The sequence below is a fragment of the Artemia sp. Qi Xiang Cuo genome, chromosome 9 (assembly GCF_049724085.1).
Source record: "Artemia sp. Qi Xiang Cuo chromosome 9, ASM4972408v1, whole genome shotgun sequence".
NCBI lineage: Eukaryota > Metazoa > Arthropoda > Branchiopoda > Anostraca > Artemiidae > Artemia > Artemia sp. Qi Xiang Cuo.
In genome coordinates this window covers 12,122,189-12,142,887 of record NC_142802.1, presented here as the reverse complement: position 1 = coordinate 12,142,887, position 20,699 = coordinate 12,122,189, and the positions used below count along the sequence as shown (strand labels likewise).

Genomic DNA, 20,699 nt, shown 5'->3' with positions numbered 1-20,699 from the left:
CATTTTAGTTTGTTCACACTTTTTCCTCCACCGAAACCCTAATTATCTACCTTGGGAACGAAGAAACTTGAATTTGTTTCAGAGTTAACGGGTAGGTTAGCTATATTTTGCCAGAATATTAATTTCTGAATTTTTTTTGGATTAAATTTTTCATCTGACAGTGAAACAAGCTTCAAAAATGAACTAAAAGCAAAAATCAAAAAATATTACATAGAAAGATATAACGATCTATCACTTTTGAGGATGTTAGTTCTTTATGCAACAAATGTGAAAAAAAGGAATATTCGAAAAGTGCTAGAAATGCGAGTTTTTTATATGCCACTCAGAATCTTTTTGGGGGGGAGGGGGGGAGTATGGACAATGAAAAAAAATATTTCTCCATCAGTTTGTTCAAGTTCAAAATTTATTTTTCCCCTACTATCTGTTTCTCAGTCCTCTGAAATAAATCCAGGGTGTATGCATGGATTAATTTAAGAATACTTTCAGTCAGAAAGAGGGGAGGTGGAGCGAAAAAATTATAGAAACCATGGCAAAAAACATTAAAGGGTCTGAAGACCCCCTTATGCTAATACTTGACCAAGACTGTAAGCAGGATTTTTCCGTGGGAGCTTGAACATTTTATGCGGACATGACTTTTTAAGAAATAGTACAAAAATCGTGAAATTTTGGGTAGGGTAAGAGGGGAAACAGATCCAAACGCATTCTTTATTTACTTGCCGAATCTGATCAATTGAAATGTCAATTGTTTGAATTATTTTCTAATATTATGTTACGTTTTCAAATTAAAACTATGAGATCAGTTCTGGATTTTTTAGACCATTTGGCATGTTCAGGGAGACAAGGAACAATCTTAAATTAAGTTTATTTTATTGTTATACAATTTTACGAAACTCTGTACTATTTTTAAGATCAAGAAAGGTCTGAAAATTTTTAGGCTGTCAATCTGTCAAGCTTAGGCTGTTCTCGCTTGTGTCCCTTCTCTTAAGAGTATTGAGGTATAATATCGATAATAATAATATATTATTTGCACAAAAGCCAACAAGGGCCGTGACAGAGCGAACATAAAGCACAAAACAAAATCGCACTTAATATGAAAGACATAAATAGGGCCCAAGGTTTAGTGCTAATCTATATATGACTAAGGCACTTACGTCTGTAGCCCAGTGGTATAATTTTTTCGTCAAATTCTTCATTTTCATCAAGAGGGTGGGTTCTGTTGAGATGAGTTAAATAGCACGCACCATTCATATTTTTATAGCCAGGAAGCCATCTTGGATCATTTTTCCAGCGATGACCACAAATCTGAAGTAGAATTTTTCCTATTAAGAAAACTAAATTGCTGTTTTAATTTTGCTGGTATTCAAAAACGACCAAATTAAAAAATCCTATGACATAACATTAGCATTATTTTTCTACCTCACTCATTGTGTTCATCCGCAGAGATACAAAGCATTTACAGAAGGATTTACCGAGAGGGGGAGAGGGGCTTATTGTATAAAAACGTCACCCGCAAGGCATTAGCTGAATTACATAGCGAAAATAAAAAAAATAGTAAATTAAATAAGGTACCCCTTGGAACGGTGACGGGGGGAAGAGGTGTATCCGAAGATTCTCACACTGCGCTTGTGTCTGAGTGAACATAGATAATTGTAATAAATATGAAACAGCACATGAGGTGCAGATATTTCTAAGATTTCAGTTCGCGCAGTTTAAAAAGCTAAATAAAATTGAACCTGATTACGGGTTTTGGCTACAAGAGGATGCCCGTGCATCAGAGAAAAGGAGAGAAAAAAAAATGATTTTTCATTGGTTTAAACTAACTAGATTCAGTTTTATTTAAAGAGGTTTTCATCTAAAATAGTTTTTTCTGTTCGTATTTGTGGATCCCTTTTTCGTTTTCTCTGTTTAGTTCAGTTGTAGCAGTTTGATTCTTTTTGCTTCTTTTTGCGATCGACCTTCTTCCGGTGCTGTGTTTACAGTCAAGCAAAAAACGAAGAAACAAAACAAATCCTGTTTACGTAATGCAAGACTCAACGCGTGGGATGCTCCAAACAGTAAAATGACCTGGAATAGAGTTATCAATAGAAGTAAGTGTACTCCCCAGCTCAGTCTAAATTAATCCTCATGAATTTTGTGCACCCCTATATTGACATATTTTCCGTATTCAACCAGTATTTTCAGAAACATTTTCTAATCTACTTAGTTCGGTCCTGCCAGTGTCTCTTTGTCAACATAAGAGTTCTTGCGATAAGTATGAGTGATTTATATCGCACGCTGCACAGTGTTGCCAGGTTTTTGGCATAACGTATAGCCCAAAGAGGAGCAATCATTAGCCCAAAAATAGCCCAAAGTAGCCCAAAAATAGCGAACGCTATTATAACCCTATTATAGCGCTGTTATGGGTAAAACGAGGAGAGATACAATTGGTATATCAGATAACCTAAACTTAAGGATAGGTCAAAAGCAAAAAAGAGCTCTGTGAGCGAACAAAAATAACAAATCTTCTACGAATGACGTCGTAAAATTGACAAGTGCTTCCCTGAAAACAAAAAGGCAATGTATTCTTTAGACACTTGGTTTATTTTATACATACCATGATATAATTGAAAAACAATGTTATGTGAGCTTAAAAGAATACCTAGTATCAAACAGAAAAGTCACATCTGCACTGTTTTGTTCCAAGTTTTTAGCATATCACTGGCGAATTTACAGAATAAATATGCTCCAGAGGCTCAGGGGCGATAATCGATAATACGTACAGCCCACTAAGTGGCTGTTTTTTTCTAGCAGTGAGAGAACAACCTTTCTTCCATTTTTTTTTGCTTTCAGTAAAGCGCTAGTAAATCTATGACGGCACAAGTAGAGGGGTAATAACTTTGTTCGTTTTAAGTTTCAACTTCGCTCTATCAACCCATTTAATCCATGGAGCGTATATACTTAATTATTATGTATTGTTAGGCATTCAATCTTTATCCAATATTTTAAAACCTAGCATCAAATAAAATCAGACTGAAACCACAATTACAGAAAGTTTTATTGTTAATCTGGGTTAAAACTTACGAAATACAAGGAAATCCCATACATGAGGCTCTATTCTAGCCATGAGGCTCTATTCTTTTGCACTGAAGACAGTTGGTGGACGTCCAGCCGTAATCATTAACGCGAGTCCGATGATAGCGAAAAATACGCCCTGAGTCTAAATAATTAGAAGCAAAATATTATCCAGCAACAAATGCACCACAGAAAAAATACACAACTGTGGGTTATCACTCCTCAAAAAACTCATCTAACAGTTCAAAAACCGCGATGTCTTCATCTTCAGTTTCAGCATTACTTTTTTCGCACTTATACATAGAGCTGTCGAACCTTTGAAACATTGCTTTCGAAGGGATGAAATTTTGACAACATATTTCATCCCCATGAAGGCACCCTCTAATCAATAATATCGCCGAAAGCAGCTTCAGGCCCATTCTATTCCTAACTTTTGTCTTAACGCAGTTCATTATACTAAAAACCCGTTCAACAAACGCGTTCGACACTGGTAGTGCCAAAATATTGAGTACAGAGGCGGCGAGTTCTCTAAAACAATATTCTCCCCCTGCATTTGTGTAATTGTACACAGCGACCCAAAATTGTTCAGAATTGAGAGATTCACTTTTCTCAACCACCAGTGTCTAGTCGATAGACAGCAGTCTTCTCCACTGATCTTCTATTAGTTCCACTTTCCGCAAGTTTTTATCTGGCACTGGCACAAGAAGAGACAAAGGTAGGTTATCAAAACTGCAACGAGTCTGACTCAGACAGTGCTCTGGTGATAACAAAACCACAGTTGAAAGCAATTTCATGTGTGAAGGGACTCTTTTCTTCACCTCTTCACACAATTTCTTCAGAAAGTCATAGCATCTTTTTCTAAGTTCACTCTTTTGTTCATCTGGAACTTTCGAGTTTATCAACATTCGACGGAAATTGGTTCCAAGATCAGCAAGTGTAACATCTAAAAAGTTTTCTTCTATCATTTCTATTTCTAGCAACTGAGCGGTAGTCAGTTTTTCGGCCCCTCTCACTACACGACGGAATAATGTAGAAACAAATGATTCAAAATCTTTGAACAACTTGGCTGGGTCGACAGAAGTCTGCTGAAATAAGAGGCTCATTCTGGTGAATTCTTTTGTAATAGGAAGCAGAAATGTCAAAAAGAAATAGTTCACATCATCCTCGTAAATCATCGAAAGCGTGTTCGCAGTAAAACATCGCTCAGTCTGCGCTGCCCTTTTGAAGTGAGTCTTCAACTCAAGCCACTGCTCAAGAATCATATCAATGGCAGCCTCTCTGGCGAGCCAACGAGTGCCACTGAGCTGCAAAATCTTCTTTGGCTCTTTTCCCGTACTATTGATCAAGGAGTATATTTGACGATAAGCCTCCCGTCTGAGAGGGCTATTGCTGAACCAGTTATAAGTCTCTCTTAGCAAAAACTCTATGTTTGTTGGCAAAACTTTAGCTGCTGCTGACATGCACAAGTTGGCAACGAATGGCAAATGCATTTGAATTTCAAATACTAGATCTAGCCGATTACTGCTCTTCCCTATGCTACTTTAGTATAACCATAAGCAGCAAGTTCTGTCCAACCATATTAGCTGGTCACCATCAGTTCCTAGTCCTGGAAATTGATGAATCTACCAAGCATTCAACTTAAATTTTAGTTTATCTATGAAGTCCTTCAGTCCATTATAACAGGTTCTCGAGCTGTAGCACTATGTAAGGTAACATCGACAAGTCACTAGGAAACGTGTCAACATAGTTTTGCAATGTCCATTTCTATTATGAATCTTAAAAGAATTCTGTAGATACTAATACTAGCACATGTAGTGTCTAGCTGCGCCTTCCAACATCTGTTTACTGACTCACTCCGAATATCATAAGAATACTTGTTATTACAATGCTTGCAAACTATTTCTTCTAGGTAGACTATATGGTTGCAATCGAACGATGCACAACTCAAAGTCCACATAAGCATGTTCGTACTGATGTAGTACTAAGTCGATCTGTATGGTTTGGCAGCAGAAGTAGCAGTTGAAGATATAATGACATTAATCAGTTCTCCTAGGTGGTCTGACCGTAATCTAACAGATGAGTGGCACAGCAATGTGAAGCAGGCCAATGGTTTCAAGCTCGTGTAAAATTCTTACACTTTGTCCACTTAGGAAGACATAGTGCACATGGCCATTCACAGTGTCTTGCAACCTATTTGAACGTAGGACCATGATGAGATGCATAAATGAACATATCACGACTCAAAATTCAATGTTTTTCAGAGCTAGCAATGCATTTCCGACAGGAACTCATCCTATGATGTGCCCTAATTTAGCTTTTCGTGCGACGACTCGTAGCAGGTCAGGGGTTGTAGGTGGGGTGGCCTAGACCTCGAATACCGAGTGAGCCGAAAACTAAACCGAAACTAGGTTTTTCCAATCCCAGAATCTGGAAATTCCAGAATTTTCAAAATTTCTAGAATCAATTTCCGCCGGAATTTATTGTTATATTCGGATAGAGGATTGAATTCTGAATCGAATGGTATGTTTATTTCCTAGCTATCTCATTATGGTCCTATATTCCAAATTTACCCTGTCCTCTTCCTGTACCAACAAAATTTAGTGGCCCCTACTGGTGTCAGACGGGCTGGACAATGGCAGAGGTTACGTTTGAGTACTCTCTTTGGAGAATGGTTCTCTATGGTTTATCTAATGGTTATCTAATGGTTTAACTATGGTTATCTTATCTAAGCTAAGTTACTTCAGAATCTTGGCTCATAACAGACACAGCAACTCGGACAGCAGGTCAGTACAATTTACCTATCAATAAAGGAAAAAAAAGTTTTTCTACCTCTCCCCTTGTTCCAAGATTTATCACTTTCTTGGCTAGAGAATGAGTCACACACTACTCACTGGTCTTTTCTTTCCGTTCTTCTTTGAAAGTTGTTGGAGCGTTGGAGCTCGGCAGTTCCGCCACAGACAATCTACATGACAACTACAGACATGACATGATGACCGCTGGCTTTTGCATCGTGTCTCGGTCGATTTCGAAATTAAAAAACATGTTTTGTAAATATAGCCCAAAAATAGCAAAATGAAAGGTTTTTTAGCCCAAAAACCCGCGTTGCGGGTTTTTGGGAATCTTACCCGCAAAAATGAAATTTTACTAGCCCAATTGGCGGAAACTAGCCCAATCTGGCAACACTGACGCTGCAGAAAGTAAAAAGATCAGATTCTGCTGATTGTGATGGCCAATGTTTTAGGAATTTTGCTTATGATTGCCCATTATTGTTAAAACACCTGCAGTTATTATTTCAGATTTGTATAGCTCAATCTCTGGTTTCTGATAGTTTTTTTCTGGTAGTGTCACGCGTATATTTAAACGAAGTAAACATCCAGATTCCTGCTTGAATTACAGATCGATTGCTGTATCTTGCTTTATGAATAAGATTTTTGAGTACATTCTTTTGCTTGGAATAATTTTTAAGTGCGATTTTTCGTCTTTTCAATTAGGGTGTAGAAAAGGGGTTGGCTGCCCCCAGACACATCATGTGCTCAGCCGGTTGTTAAAGAAAGCTTTTGCTCAAAAGCGTTCATTGTATTGCTGCACAGTATACATTTCCGGGGCCTTTGACAATGTTGTTCATGCCCAGGCCTTGTATTCCCTTGCCTGTTCCGGAGTTAATTATCCAGTTATTTCTGTATTGCTTTATTGGTATGATAATTCTTATGTGCGTATTAAGTGGATGTCACATATTTCTGATTGGGTAGCTGTTAGGAAAGGTGTTAGACAGGGTGGTGTTTTATCTCCTTGTATATTTAAATGTGTCTTCACTACTTGTTTAAAACATCTATCTCCTACTGTGTTTTTTCGTGATACCGGTTTAAGTTATATTGCATATGCCGACGTTGTCCTTTTAGTTAGTTTTCCTTGTCGAGGGTTGGCTCTGAAATTCCGTAAGCTGTCTTCTCTACTTAGTCATGTAGGTCTTTCGGTAAATATGGGAAAGTGTCAGTTTATGTGTCTAAATTGTAGAAATTCTGTATCTCCAGTAAAACTTTGTTCGATTTCATAATCCTCTTCGGCTAATCTCAAGTGATTTGGTGTATTGTCTTGCCCGTCTGTTTCTGAAACTTGCTCCGAGTTGGTTTCTAATGCCTTAACAAGTATTCGTGTGTCGTATGGTAAGATATCTCCAAATAGAGGGCGTTATAACCGAAAGGGTCTAGCTCGGCTTTATAATAGTTTTTGCTCTCCAGGAGTAAATTTCCTATCAGGATTCTACCACGTTCTGCGAAAAAAAGATTTACGGAGACTTAGAAGGGGTTACTTTAGATACTGTAAATATCTGATGTATTTACCCGGCCGTTTTAGAAATAAAAATATTGTATCCCGTTATGGTGTCATTGATGCTTGCGCGCGACTTGTCAGTCTGGCTGCTCATATGATTACGAATATTTGCAATGTTGTTTCTGTCACCGACCCCCTAGTTTGTTTTTTCATCGTGATATGGGTTAAATTATATTTTGTTGTTTGCTGTTTCTTTTCGCATTGATGTTGTTATTATTATTATTATTATTCTGTTGTATTTACTCCGTAGTGTTATTTCTAATGAAAACAATGAGGCAAATTCTGATAAAAATGCTATTAAATAGACACAATTGTCCGTGGATGGAGAATTTACTGCATATCAAAATAGCCGCTCAGGGGAGATGACCAAAAGCCATGCTACAGAAGAAAATTTGTACAGAAGAAAATGTAATAGACGACAATCGCGAGACCTACTACACGCGGTGTTTGGAATCTTTGGATCTACGAAGATTGTTGCAGGTCCAGAGAATATATTATGCTATTTATATTTAAGCCTATATTCACATCCTAACGCCTAAGTAGGTGGGTATACTTATTTCTAGTCATCAACTACCATAATAAGCAGAGATGTGCTAAGCTCTAGATAAAGGATGATTCTAGCTGAGGGGCTTTTGACTATCTTGGAAAATAGTTGCAGTAGGAAAGTGAACATTTCAGGAATGAACTCAAGCCCCATGTCATAACCAAGGCTGGTGTATTCTAGCTTCCATTATAACTGTTTTACTATTTCTAAGGCTTTAGAAATAGCATATAATTTTTTTCCATAATTTCTGTTGGAGTCTACTTTCCCTTAAACTTAGGTTTTTAAAACACAATGTTAATGGCGTGAATGGGATTATAAGCTATTCTAGGATTTCATTTTCGAAGTTAAGATGCACTCCTGAAAGTTTCATTCACATAACCTAACTACTTCCTATGATAGCAAAAGTCCCTCCACCTAGAATTTACTCTGTATTCACCCATTTTACTCTTGTGTTTGGTATATAGGAGATGTAAGCAAAACCGAACTTTTGTAGGTAAATTTTTCGTTGTTCATATTATTAACTTACGAATAAAGTACTCGATGCCTTTTTTATGCTCTTCCCAAATATAATAATCATTTTTGTTGGAAATGAATTTTACCCCCACCCCTATATATACCAATTCAGGGTATATATTTGCACATCAGGGAGGGGGGGGGATAAATTTTATTTATGATGTAAATGAGAGGTAAGTTTAAACTCCCCCCCCCCCCAATGTGCAAAAAAATACCCTGATTTGGTTTGTACTGGAAGAGGGGTTAATATTCATTTCTGACCAAAATGATTATTATATTTGGAAACTGCATAAAAATAGGCATCGAGTGGTATGTTTACTTTATTCATAAGTCAATAATATGAACAACGAAAAATTTAACCTTTTCAACCTTCAAAGTTGGTGATAAAACTGCTAACCTAGCCTATTTACTATAATTTCTATTCTTCTACCCTCTATTGAGTTGAAGTTTTAACTTTCCATTAAGTTCAAGGGGCAGACTAGGGACCCCTGAAGAAAATAACATTTCTTATCATGTATTATTTATTCAATAATACTGTAAAGTTGCTGCAATGCTGGTAGATTTGCTGGTAGAATGCTGTTCCCTAATGGTACCAGAGACAGACCTAGGCCATATACAAAACTCTGCTGATTTTGTTGGTTTCCATTATCTTTTATGCTTATATATCATTAACAGTTTGTTCTTAATCAAACAGTTTGTGGTAACAAATCAAACAGTTCGTGGTAACGAACTGTAAGTAAGGAGCGACCCGGCTCAATGGCAACCGAAACTCTAGAAAATGGGTTTTTGATACCAATAGATACATCAAAAGAATAAGATTTCAATGCTGATTTCAAATATATAACTTTCATCAAGTTTAGTGCTACCCATCAAAAGTTATGCGCCTGAGAAAATTTGGCTGGTTTTCGAAAAAAGGGGGAAAGACCCCCCTAAAAGTTATAGAATCTTAGTGAAAATGACGCAATCATATTCAGCGTATCAGAGAACCCTGCTGTAGCGGTTTCAAGCTCCTATCAACAAAAATGTGGAATTTTCCATTTTTTGCCAGAAGAAATATCACGGGTGCTTTTTTATTTGTTTATTTTGGTTCCTTTTTCCAGGGGTGATTGTATCGAACCCGCATCTCTAGATTAACGCGGGAGGGCGCATTTGACCGTAAATTAAAAGTTCTAGTAGTTCTTCTAAATGACCAAAAGAATGGAGGACAACTAGACCCCCTCCCACGCTCATTTTTCTCAATGTCTCCCGATCAAAATTTTGAGATAGCCATTTAGTTCAACATGGTCGAAAATATAATAAAAATGTCTTTTAGGATGACTTGATCCCCCAAAGTCCCCAGGGGGAGGGCTTAAAGTTATGAACTTTACTCACTGTTAACATATAGTTTTGGTTTTTGGGAATTATACAGACTTTTTCTGAGGTGTTTTTTTCTGGTCGGTGGGGGACGGAGAGGGTCGGAGGCTATATGGAAGGATCTTTCCATGAAGGATGTTTTCATGGGGGAAGGGAATTTGCCATGAAGGGGGCGCCGGTATTGCCAGCTTTTTTTTTTTGTTTTTGTGAATTATACAACCATTTTCTGGCATTATTTTTTGTGGGGGGGGGGGGGCTAGAGGAGGGGATTACTCTGGAGAATATTTCCGTGGAGGATGTTTCTTTGGGGTGAGGGACATTTCTATGAAGGGGGCGCCGGATTTCCAAGCATTATTTAAGGAACGATCAGAAATTAAATAAAAAAAAACAAGTTTTTTCAACAGAAATGTAAGAAGGAATATTAGAACTTAAAACGAACAGAAATTATAACGTATGTGAGGGGGTTCTCCCCCAAGTCAAAAACTCGCTCTTTACGCTACAGTTTTTTTTTAATGCTTTCAAAAGAGCTATCTATTCTAATTAAAAGGCCTTTTTGATTCAGGGGTTTGTGTATAAAAAATTTTTTTAAATTTTAACTTAAAGAGCGTGGTATTGACTAAGGGTAGAACCCCTTCATATAAGTAATAACATATACGCAATAAAAAAAACAATAAAAAAACAAGCGATACGGCTCAATAGTAATCGAAACTTTTAAAAACGAAATTTTGATGTCAATAAATGTATCAAAAGAATGTGTTTATAATGCTGATCCTAAATATATAAATTTTATTAAGTTTAGTATTACTCATCAAAGGCTACGAGCCTGATAAAATTTACCCAATTTTTTAAGGAGGGGGAAAACATCCCCTACAAGTGAAAGAATTGTAATGAAAATCACACCGTCAGATTCAGCGTATCAGAAAACCCTATTACATAGGTTTCAAGCTCATATCTGCAAAAATCTGCAACTTCGTATTTTTTGCCAGAAGAAAAATAGAGGAATATAGAAGTTAGTTACGTAAGTTGATTTGTAAAGACATTCATTTAGCAAAAGAAAAGTAAAATTTTTATGCAAATAAAAGCTGCATTAATTAAAAACGATCAGAAATTAAATAAAAAAAACAAGTTTTTTAAACTGAAAGTAAGGAGCGACATTAAAACTTAAAACGAACAGAAATTATTCCGTATATGAATGGGACTGTCCCCTCCTCAACGCCTCTCTATTTACGCTAAATTTTGACTCTGTATAAAAAATTTATTTTTTAAAACAATAAAAAACATTAGCGTAAAGAGCGAGGCGTTGAGGTCTAAGTGACCATAAAGATTGGAGGGCAGCTAGCTCCTGTCCCATACCTCTTTTTTTGCCAAAGTAGTTCGATCAAAATTTTGAGATAGCCATTTTGTTCAAAATTAAAGAATTGAGTCATTATTAAAGAATTGGGACAACAGGTAAAACTTTGAAATTTTCAAACTTCCAGTGACCCTTCACATAAACATAGAAGGAGGGCTGAGAAGGGGCTGATTCAATTGGGAATTGAGAGGGCTAGTGCCCTTATTAATAGTCAAAATCGATCTGAGGGTGAATGCCCCCCACGCCCATCATTTCCCCGAACACTTCCGATCAACTATTTGATATAGTCGTTTTGTTGAACGTAGTTGAAGGTTCCTGAGATTATGTTTTTGAGTATGAAACCCCCCCCCCATAGCCCTCAGGGCTAAGGTTGTAAGCTATGCGCTGGGGGCGTATAAGATTTTATAGAAAACGTTCTCGTAAAAATTTCAAAAAGGGCTCATTCAATTGGAAATTCAGAGGGTTATTAGCATTTTTAATAGTCGAAAGTAATCGGAGGGAGAATCACACCCCTCATGCGCATCTTTTCCCCAAAAGCTTCCCATCAACATCTTGGTATGGCCATTTTGTTCAGCGTAGTTGAGAGGTCTGGAAATTATGTCTTTGAGAATGACACCCCCCCCCCACCTCCCATAACCTTCAGGCCAAGGGACGTAAATTATGCCCTTGGGGCATATACGTTTTTTTATAGAAATTGTTGTCGTAAAAGCTTCAAAAAGGGTTTATTCAATTGGAAATTGAGAGTACTAGTGCCTTTTTTATTATTCGAAAGTGATCAGAGGGCATATGACCCTCCCCCCCCACGCCAATCATTTCCCGAACACTTCCAATCAAAATTTTGAGATATCCATTTTGTTCAACGTATTTGAAAGGTCCGGAAATTATGTCTTTAAGGATGACAAACCTCCCACAACCCCCAGGGCAAAGGTTGTAAGTCATGCCCTGTGGGCATATAAGGTTTTTTATGGAATGCGTGGTCATATAAAGTTTGGAGGTGGCTCATTGGATCGGTAATCAGACATTCTAGTGTTCTTTTTAAGAGTCAATGTGATCAGAGGGCAGCTACCCCCCCCCCCCTCAACACATGCACAAGTACCTTTTTATGACTAAAGTCCTACCTGTTGCCCATTATGTCTGTGAGTTGTGGGGGACTACTACGGTAAAACAACTGGAATCTCTGCAGTTTATGTATTTTAAGGCCTCCAAAAGAGTTATAGGCCTCCAAAATAATTTTAGTAGTTTGGTCCTAAGAGGTGATATGGGTTTGCAGGATCTACATCATATGAGGTCTATACAAATGATTAAGTTTTGGTTACGTGCTTGTCTGATAACTGTCTGGCGAAAGCAGCCTGCACAGATATGTTGAATTTCACCAAAAAGGCAGCATGGCCAAACCAGGTTAAAGCCCTGTTGGATAATGCTGGTTTATCTGGGGCATGGAATGAGGGGCAGGGTCCTCTAGGTAAACCTGAAGATTTCCTCGGTAAGTTTGCATCGTGCCTTCGAGACTAAGAGATTCAGGTTTGGCTAACGGGCCTGGAAAAGTCTAATAGCCTGCGTTCTTATAGACAGATTAAAGATGTGTATGGAGAGGAGTTTAATTTGAAACTGAATCTACCATGGAGAACCCTTAAGTGTTGGTTGCAGGCAAAGGCAAATTGCATACCACTGCGTAAAGGATACTGGGATTCTTAAGATGAGGATGGCTCGGGAGATAGGCGTGCCTGCCCCCTCTGTGGGGAGTTAGAGGATGGGATGGACCCCTTTCTGAACAGATGCCAAAGTTTGGTGAATTTTGGGGATACATTATTTCGTGGGGATGTACCGCTGCTCCCGGGTGTTTTGGGGACTTTTTCGAGGGACCTAATTATTGCGTTAGGTTGTTTTATAGACAAAGGTCTGGTGGCGCGGAAAGAAGCTGTATTTTAAATGTGTTGATTGTTATTGTTCTTTCTTTATTGTTCTTTTTGTTTATTTTTGTGTATATGGCCACTGTTTTTTAAATACATGATACATGCGAATATATATATATATATAGAGAGAGAGAGATATAGAGATATATATATATATATATATATATATACACACACACACACACACACACACACACACACACACACACACACAGACACACACACACACAGACAGACAGACACACAGAGACACACACACACACACACATATATATATATATATATATATATATATATATATATATATATATATATATATATATATATATATATATATATATATATATATATATATATATATATTATATATATGTATATATATATTTTTTTGTATATATATATATATATTTTTTTTTTTTTTTTTTTTTTTTTTTTTTTTTTTTTTTTTTTTTTTTTTTTTTTTTTTTTTTTTTTTTTTTTTTTTTTTTTTTTTTTTTTTTTTTTATATATATATATATATATATATATATATATATATATATATATATATATATATATATATATATATATATATATATATATATATATATATATATATATATATATATATATATATATATATATATATATATATATATATATATATATATATATATATATATATATATATATATATATATATGTCACAAGGCTTTTGGGGTTGAAACAAACCCCAGAGATTAGGGGCAAGGGTTATAAGTTATGCCCAGGGCATATTTAAGGTTTTTATGGAAGGGATAGTTGTTCAACTTTAGAAGAGGCTCATTTGGTAGAAAATTGGAAGTTCTAGTTCGTTTTTAAGCGTCAAAATTGATGGAGGGCATTTATCCCCCCCTCCCCCTATAGCCCCTCCTTTCACCAAACGTATCTGATTGAAATCATGAGATAGATATTTTTTTCAAAATAGTCAAAGGAACATAGAATACTGTCTCTAGGGATAACACAATCCCCCAGCGCCCTGGGGATAGGGTTGTAAGTTATTTTATGAGGGCATATAAGGTTTTTATGAAATGGGCGGTCGTATAAACTTCAGATGGTGTTTTTATGGTTTGAAATTGAAAGTTATAGTATCCTTTTTAAGAGTCAAAGTGATTTGAGAGCAAACACCCCCCCCCCTCCACGATCATCATTTGCCTTAACACCTGCAATCAAAATTTGGAGATAACAGTTTTATTCGTCGTAGTTGAAAGTTTTAGAATTTATGTCTGTGAGGAAGAAACACCTCCCCCCTTACAGCACTCAGGGAAAGGGTTGTAAGTTATGTCCTTGGGACGTATGAGGTTCTTATAAAAAGGGTTGTCATATATGCTTTGGAGGGGACTCATTGGATTAGTAATCATAAGTTCTAGTGCTCTTTTTAAGAGTCAAAGTGCTCAGACCACAGCCTCCCCTTTTACCCCATAAACACACACACAAGCACGTCGTATTTTCCCTAGATGCATTCAATAGATATTTCGAGACAGACCTTTTATTCAAAATAGTCCAAAGATCATATAACAGGGCTTTTGAGGTTGTTACAAACCACCAGAGCCTAAGGGCGAGGGTTGTAAGCTATGCCCCTGGGATATCTAAGGCTCTCATGTAAGGGATGGCCTTATAAGCTTTAGAGGTGGCTCATTTGCTTGAAATTCAAAGTTCTAGGTCCCTTTTAGGAGTCAATAGTAATGGAGGTCAAGTATCAACCCAACTATCCCTCTTTTCACCAAATAAATCTGACTGAAATTGTGCGATGACAATTTTGTTTAAAATAGTCGAAAAAGCATATAACAATGCTTCCAGTGTTGACACAACCCCCCCCCCAGAGCCCTGGGACAAAGACTTTAAGTTATGCCCTGGGAGTATATAAGGTTTTTTTATGGAATGACTGATCGTATTAAATTCAGCTTTTAAATTGAAATTTATAGTGCCCTTTTTAAGAGTCATAGTGATTTAAGAGAACACCCCCCCCCCCCCCCACGCCCGTCATTTCCCATGACACATATCCAAACAAAGTTTTGAGACATCAATTTTTCAGCATTGTTGAAAGGTTCAGTAATTATGCGTAGCAATAGTTGTAGTAGCAGTAGTAACATTTTAGCAGTATACAAATAGCACAATTTTTTCAACATCCCCTTCAACACACGATAGAATATTTAACTTAATACCATCAACCGGTCCTGAAGCATTGCTGATACCTCCTCTTGACAACATATGTGGGCATAGTGTATTTCGATTTATTTCAATACAGTTACAATATTGCCCAAAATTTTCGCCTTAATACCCTTAGGTTTATTAGTTGTAGTAGTAGCACCAGTAAATATAGTGGTAGCAGTAGGAATACAGTTAATAGTAGTAGTCTTAGCTTTAGTAACATTAGTAGTAGTAGCAGTAACAGTAATTGTAGCAGTAGTTGTAGGAATAGAAGCATTAGTATTATGATGCAAACATTGTCTTTTGGTTAGTTCAAGATCCCCCACAACAAGCATTGTAAGTTTTAACTTCCCACACCAAACTGTTCCTAAGATATTGATGATATGCCCTTTTAACAATCTGCATATGGCCCGTTGTCATCCGCACAACAGAAATTTTCTCTAAAAGTTTCGCCTTCATACCCTCATGGGTAGTGGATTTTGAGCTAGCCAGAAGACACTCTGCGTAATTCATTTAATGCCGGTTCTACTGTTAGTATAACTAACGACAATAATGGCATTAAATTGAAACTTTTAGGGAACGTTTAGGAGAAGTTTCAATTAAACAAAAAACCTATAAGCATGCAGGTAATAAAGGGCATATAAGCACTATAGGGCATATAAGGACATAGGCAGCGATGCTCTATCATGGGTAGTAATATCATTGATATTTCAAAGCAGCAAATTTGATTGAAAATTAAAAGTTCTAGTCTCCTTTAAGAGTCAAAAGTGATTGGAGGGCAATCAGTCCTCCTCTTTAGCTCATAATTTTCCAGACACTTTCAATCAATTTTTAAGACAGCCATTTTTTCAGCATAGCTGAATGGTCTAGTAACTATATATGTAGGGTTCTTGGGTAGGTCAACCCCCCAGAGTTATGTAATTTGCCCATTATGCTAAAAACTAAATGTTGCATTAAAACTAAATCAAAACGCACTGTGTGTATGCTGGTTTCCAATAAGACATCTCAGCAATATACCAAGAACGACTGGGGGTATTAATTTCAAATTTTCGGGGCTACTTCTTTTACTACTGCTGCTCTTAAAATTTTACTAAATCAAAAGAGTGTAATTGTATTCAGTATGTGAAAGAGCATAGATATATTTTTTGGGGAATGGTATTAAGTTTTATTTATCATGTCAACTAGAGGATGTATATGACTTAATTAAACGCTACTATTTGTGTCATGATCTTCAAAAGAGTTTACATTGTTAAAAATTGCTGAAAAAGTTTCACCAGCACATAGATAGCAGGCCAAACTAAAAATTCTTAAAGGAAAATCGGAAAGATTCAAACTGGTATTTTCTTTTTCCCTGAAAATACTATGTCAATATAAAACGAACAGAAATTAACTAAAAAACACGTTTTCCACAAAATAAAATTTTCAAAAAAAAGTATAGAACTCTGTAAACCAAAAATTAACAAAAATAAAATCAAATAATCTACCAAGCATACAACTGCTACAAAGCAGTATCAATAAATAAATGAAACCCAAGACGAACAGAAATTACAATAAATAACCGAGTCAAACTCAAAACGAGCAGAAATTAATATGAGTAGGGTTCAAAACCCCTATGCTTTCTAAAAGACGGAATACAATTTGTACAATACTAAAAATCTTTTAAATTTTTTCACTTTTATGACTTTAATAAATCAAAAATTAATTAAGATTTAAGGAATAAATATCAGTATATGTATATTAAGCTGACAATGCACATTCGTTTGAATTTTTTTCAGTAAAATACAAACTATATTCTAGCTTTTATAAAGCATAGTGGAAGCAGTAGTTGTATGCTTGGTAGATTATTTGATTCTATTTTTGTTCATTTTTGGTTTAATGGAGTTCTTTACTTTTTTTAGTGAAACTTATTTGGTGGAAAAAGTTTTTTTTAATTAATTTAGAAAAAAAGAGAGAAAAATAGTAAATAAGAAATCGAATACTTGATGAGTATACTACAGGCATTAAAAAAATCCTTCTTTCACTTTATTATGCGGTTAACAAAAGAATTCCCACAATGAATAATAAAAAAAGGATAAACGTTAAACATCCTTCAGAACCATTTCTGGTGTAAAGGGCATCGAATCAACATTTCAGTTGCTAGGTCTTTCCTACAGGGACAAGTAGCAAGCTACAGAGCCAAGGGCCAAGAATCAACCTTCCCGGGTCCCTTATTACCAAGCAGAGAAACAATGAATAATAAACAATAATGCTAATGCTGCTACTAACAACTCATGGCAGCACCAGGCCACCTGAGGCCAACACAGCTACGTCTGTTCCTCCTCCATCCCATTCTCTTTAAAAACCCCCTGTTTACACCCTTCCAGGAAGGTCCTATGTCCTTTAGATCTTTCTTTATGATATCTTCCTACCCCAGACGAGGACGACCTGCTTTTCGTTTAGCCCTAGACGGTTGGACGAAAAGGACGATTTTCGGCAATCTGTCATCCTTTATCCGCACAACAAGCCCTAGCCACCTTAACCTTTCTGTCATTATAGCCCTAGAGAGTGGTATTGAACTACATTTTTCGTATAGCCTATTGGTTGAAATACGGTCAGTCAGCCGGGTACCCAGAACAATCCGTAAGAAATTTTTCTGGAAAACATCAAGCAAATCTTCATCCGCTTTTCGGAGCGCCCGTGCTTCAGAGCCATATTTGACCACTGTCATCACTGTAGCTTCTAATATTCTAATTTTGGTTTGCAGACTTATCTTCCTATTCTTCCAAACTTTTGTTTAACTGAGAAAAACACCCTGAGACTTGGCTATTCTACTTTTAACATCTTCGCTGCTCCCACCATCTTTACTAATAATACTACCAAGGTAAGTGTACCTGTCCACGTGATTAATCTTTTTGTTACCCTACGTCACCTTTTCATTATCACTTATTCCCAACCTTTGTGAGCTAGTCTTTTTAACATATATTTTCCAACCTATTCTAGCACCCTGAATTTTCAAAACCTCTAAAAGTTAATTCATTTTGCTCACACTTTCATCTAGGACGGTTAATTCATCAGCATAATCTAGTCCAGGAGACTTTTTCCTCCCCATTTGATTCCGTGGTCTTCCATTGCCTTTCCTGTGCTCCTTAAGACAAAGTCCATAAAAATAATCCATACAAAGGGGGATAGAACACAACCCTGCCTAACTCCTGATTTAATACAGAACCAGCTGCTAACCTCACTTCCTACCTTAACGCAGCAGCGTTATTCTCATACATAGCACTAATCAGTTTAATGTATTTTTCTGGTATACGATGCAAGGATAAAACCTTTGCTAAAGCTCTTCTATCAACAGAATCGAACGCTTGTTCATAATCTATAAAACTGAGGACCAAAGGTGTTTGACAACTCAGGCACTACTGAATTATTAACCTAAGAGTGAACATTTGGTCGACAAATCCTCTACCTTTCTAAAACCGCACTGTTCTTCTCTTAAAACGTTGTCTACAGTATCTCTCAGTCTAAAAAGTATCATATTACTAACTAATTTGCTATCTACAGAGGCCAGACTAAGGCCTCAATAATTACCACACTCACTATTATCACCTTTCTTATAAAGTGGCTTAATTAAGGTTTTCCTAGAATCGTTAGGTACTTCCCCTTTTTCAAAAATAATATTCATAATCTTAAGTGACTTATTTCTAACCTCAGAGCAACCATACTTGAGAAACTCATTTACCACATTATCAACACATGGAGCATGCTTATTTTTAATCCTTTTAGCACTATCGATAATTCTTCCTTACAATGTAAATCTTCCTTCACATCCTAGCTTTTACAAACTTTTTCATTTTCCTCTATATCTTTTCCTGCAACTCTATCTCGGTTTAGCAAATTCTCAAAATGTTTTGCCCATCTCTCTTTAACTCTTTCCTTATTACTAATTGTGGCCCCTTTCCTATCTTTAACTGGGCCAAGTCCGCATTGACTACTCCCTCTCAATTTGTTAACATGCCAGTACAACATTTTATTATTTTGCCCTCTAGCTGTATCTTCAGGATCATCAGCAACTTTATCCATGGCCTCAACTTCATACCTCCTTATTTCATATTTCAATGCTTTCTCTGCTTGCTTTACATTCCTTTTGTTTCATATGATCTATCACTCAGATAATTCTTGTACAAGTCCCTTCTCCTTTCTTTTAAACATAAAGCTTTTTCACTAATATTCTTAGCTGTAGTCCTAGCTTTCATCCCTAAGACACCTTCAGCAGCTTCACATATTATTTTTCTAAAATTATTCCAACCATCTTCCACATTGTCAAATTTTAAACTCTTAAGTTTAGTATTCAACTGTTCCTGGAAAGTTTCTCTCAAATTCTCATCCTGGAGTCTACCAACATCATAACTTCCAGGGATGTAGTTACCCTTCCGAAATTTCAGCTTTTAACCCGAGACATTTATAGTTGGCGATCTTTACTTTTCACATAAAGAACAGCACTCCTATATACCCTAGTATCCTGTATTGATCCTGCCAGTCTTCGGTTTACTACAACATAATGAGTATGGCTTGCTGTCTTACCATCACGTTAATACCTTGTTTACTTATGAGCCATTTTATGACCAAACACTATATTGGTTATAGCTAGATTGTTATACCTACAAAATTGCAAAAATCTGCATACCTAATTTTATGCTTCCTACTCATGGGACTTATCATTTGCATAAAAGCCCAAGACACATTTAATAATAAAAGACATTGACTTTTTACCAGGACTCTGCTATTCCCGGATCCAGCAGTTTCCATAGTACCTCCTAGCCAAGAATTTTCCAGAATGTCAGTGACCATGCTGTATGCACTCCCACTATCGGTTGGGTAGCTCACCATTTGTCCAGTTTTTGGATCTGTAAGATTAGTGGTAAAAAAATCCTAATAGACAAACAAGAAAAAAGAAATTGAAGATTGTCTCCCGTTACTCAGAGGTAAAAAGACACTAGGGGACCTCATTGGCTAAACTGACAGAACGAAAATATTTACATCGACAGTAACAAATAAAAACTGATCAGATACGAGACTGAAGTTTACGACTTGAAAAAAAAAAATCAAATGGTGTTACCAAGTAAGAATATAGAGTTAATTAAGACCAAACGAAAATATTAATGGATTTTTTATCATATTCACTGTTTTTACTATTGCTTCACTTTCAGCCAACGACGCAATGCCCTCTTTTGCCACAAGTATGCAAAATGCATAATTAGAGGATGCTCTGTATATTAATTATGGAAGTGGCTCAAGGGAGAGAGCAGAGGGAATAGCAATTCCATTGGAAAATTTATCATATTCTTCTCCCTCCCCTCTCGATAGGCAACGCTATAGCGTTGCCTATAGTAAAGGCTATACGGCTCCAATGTTTTATTATTATTATATTTTTTTTTCCCAGAGGAATTTTATATGGAATGGGTCGTCTTATAAACTTCAAAGGGGGCTCAATCGATTG

The 20,699-nt window shown here is 36.4% G+C and overlaps 1 protein-coding gene across 1 annotated transcript in view; it reads right to left on the bottom strand.

Annotated features, from left to right (window-relative positions):
* LOC148948314 (integrin alpha-4-like) overlaps positions 1–20,100 on the bottom strand; it is an 86,327-nt gene extending 66,227 nt beyond the window's left edge. The window contains exons 1-2 of the mRNA XM_089094884.1: positions 19,973–20,100; positions 1,152–1,302 (exon numbers count right to left, since the gene is read on the bottom strand). Coding sequence (XP_088951010.1) covers positions 1,152–1,302; positions 19,973–20,089 — 268 coding nt within the window. The 5' untranslated portion in view covers positions 20,090–20,100. The remainder of the gene's footprint in view (positions 1–1,151; positions 1,303–19,972) is intronic.
* Between the last annotated feature and the right edge of the window lie 599 nt (positions 20,101–20,699).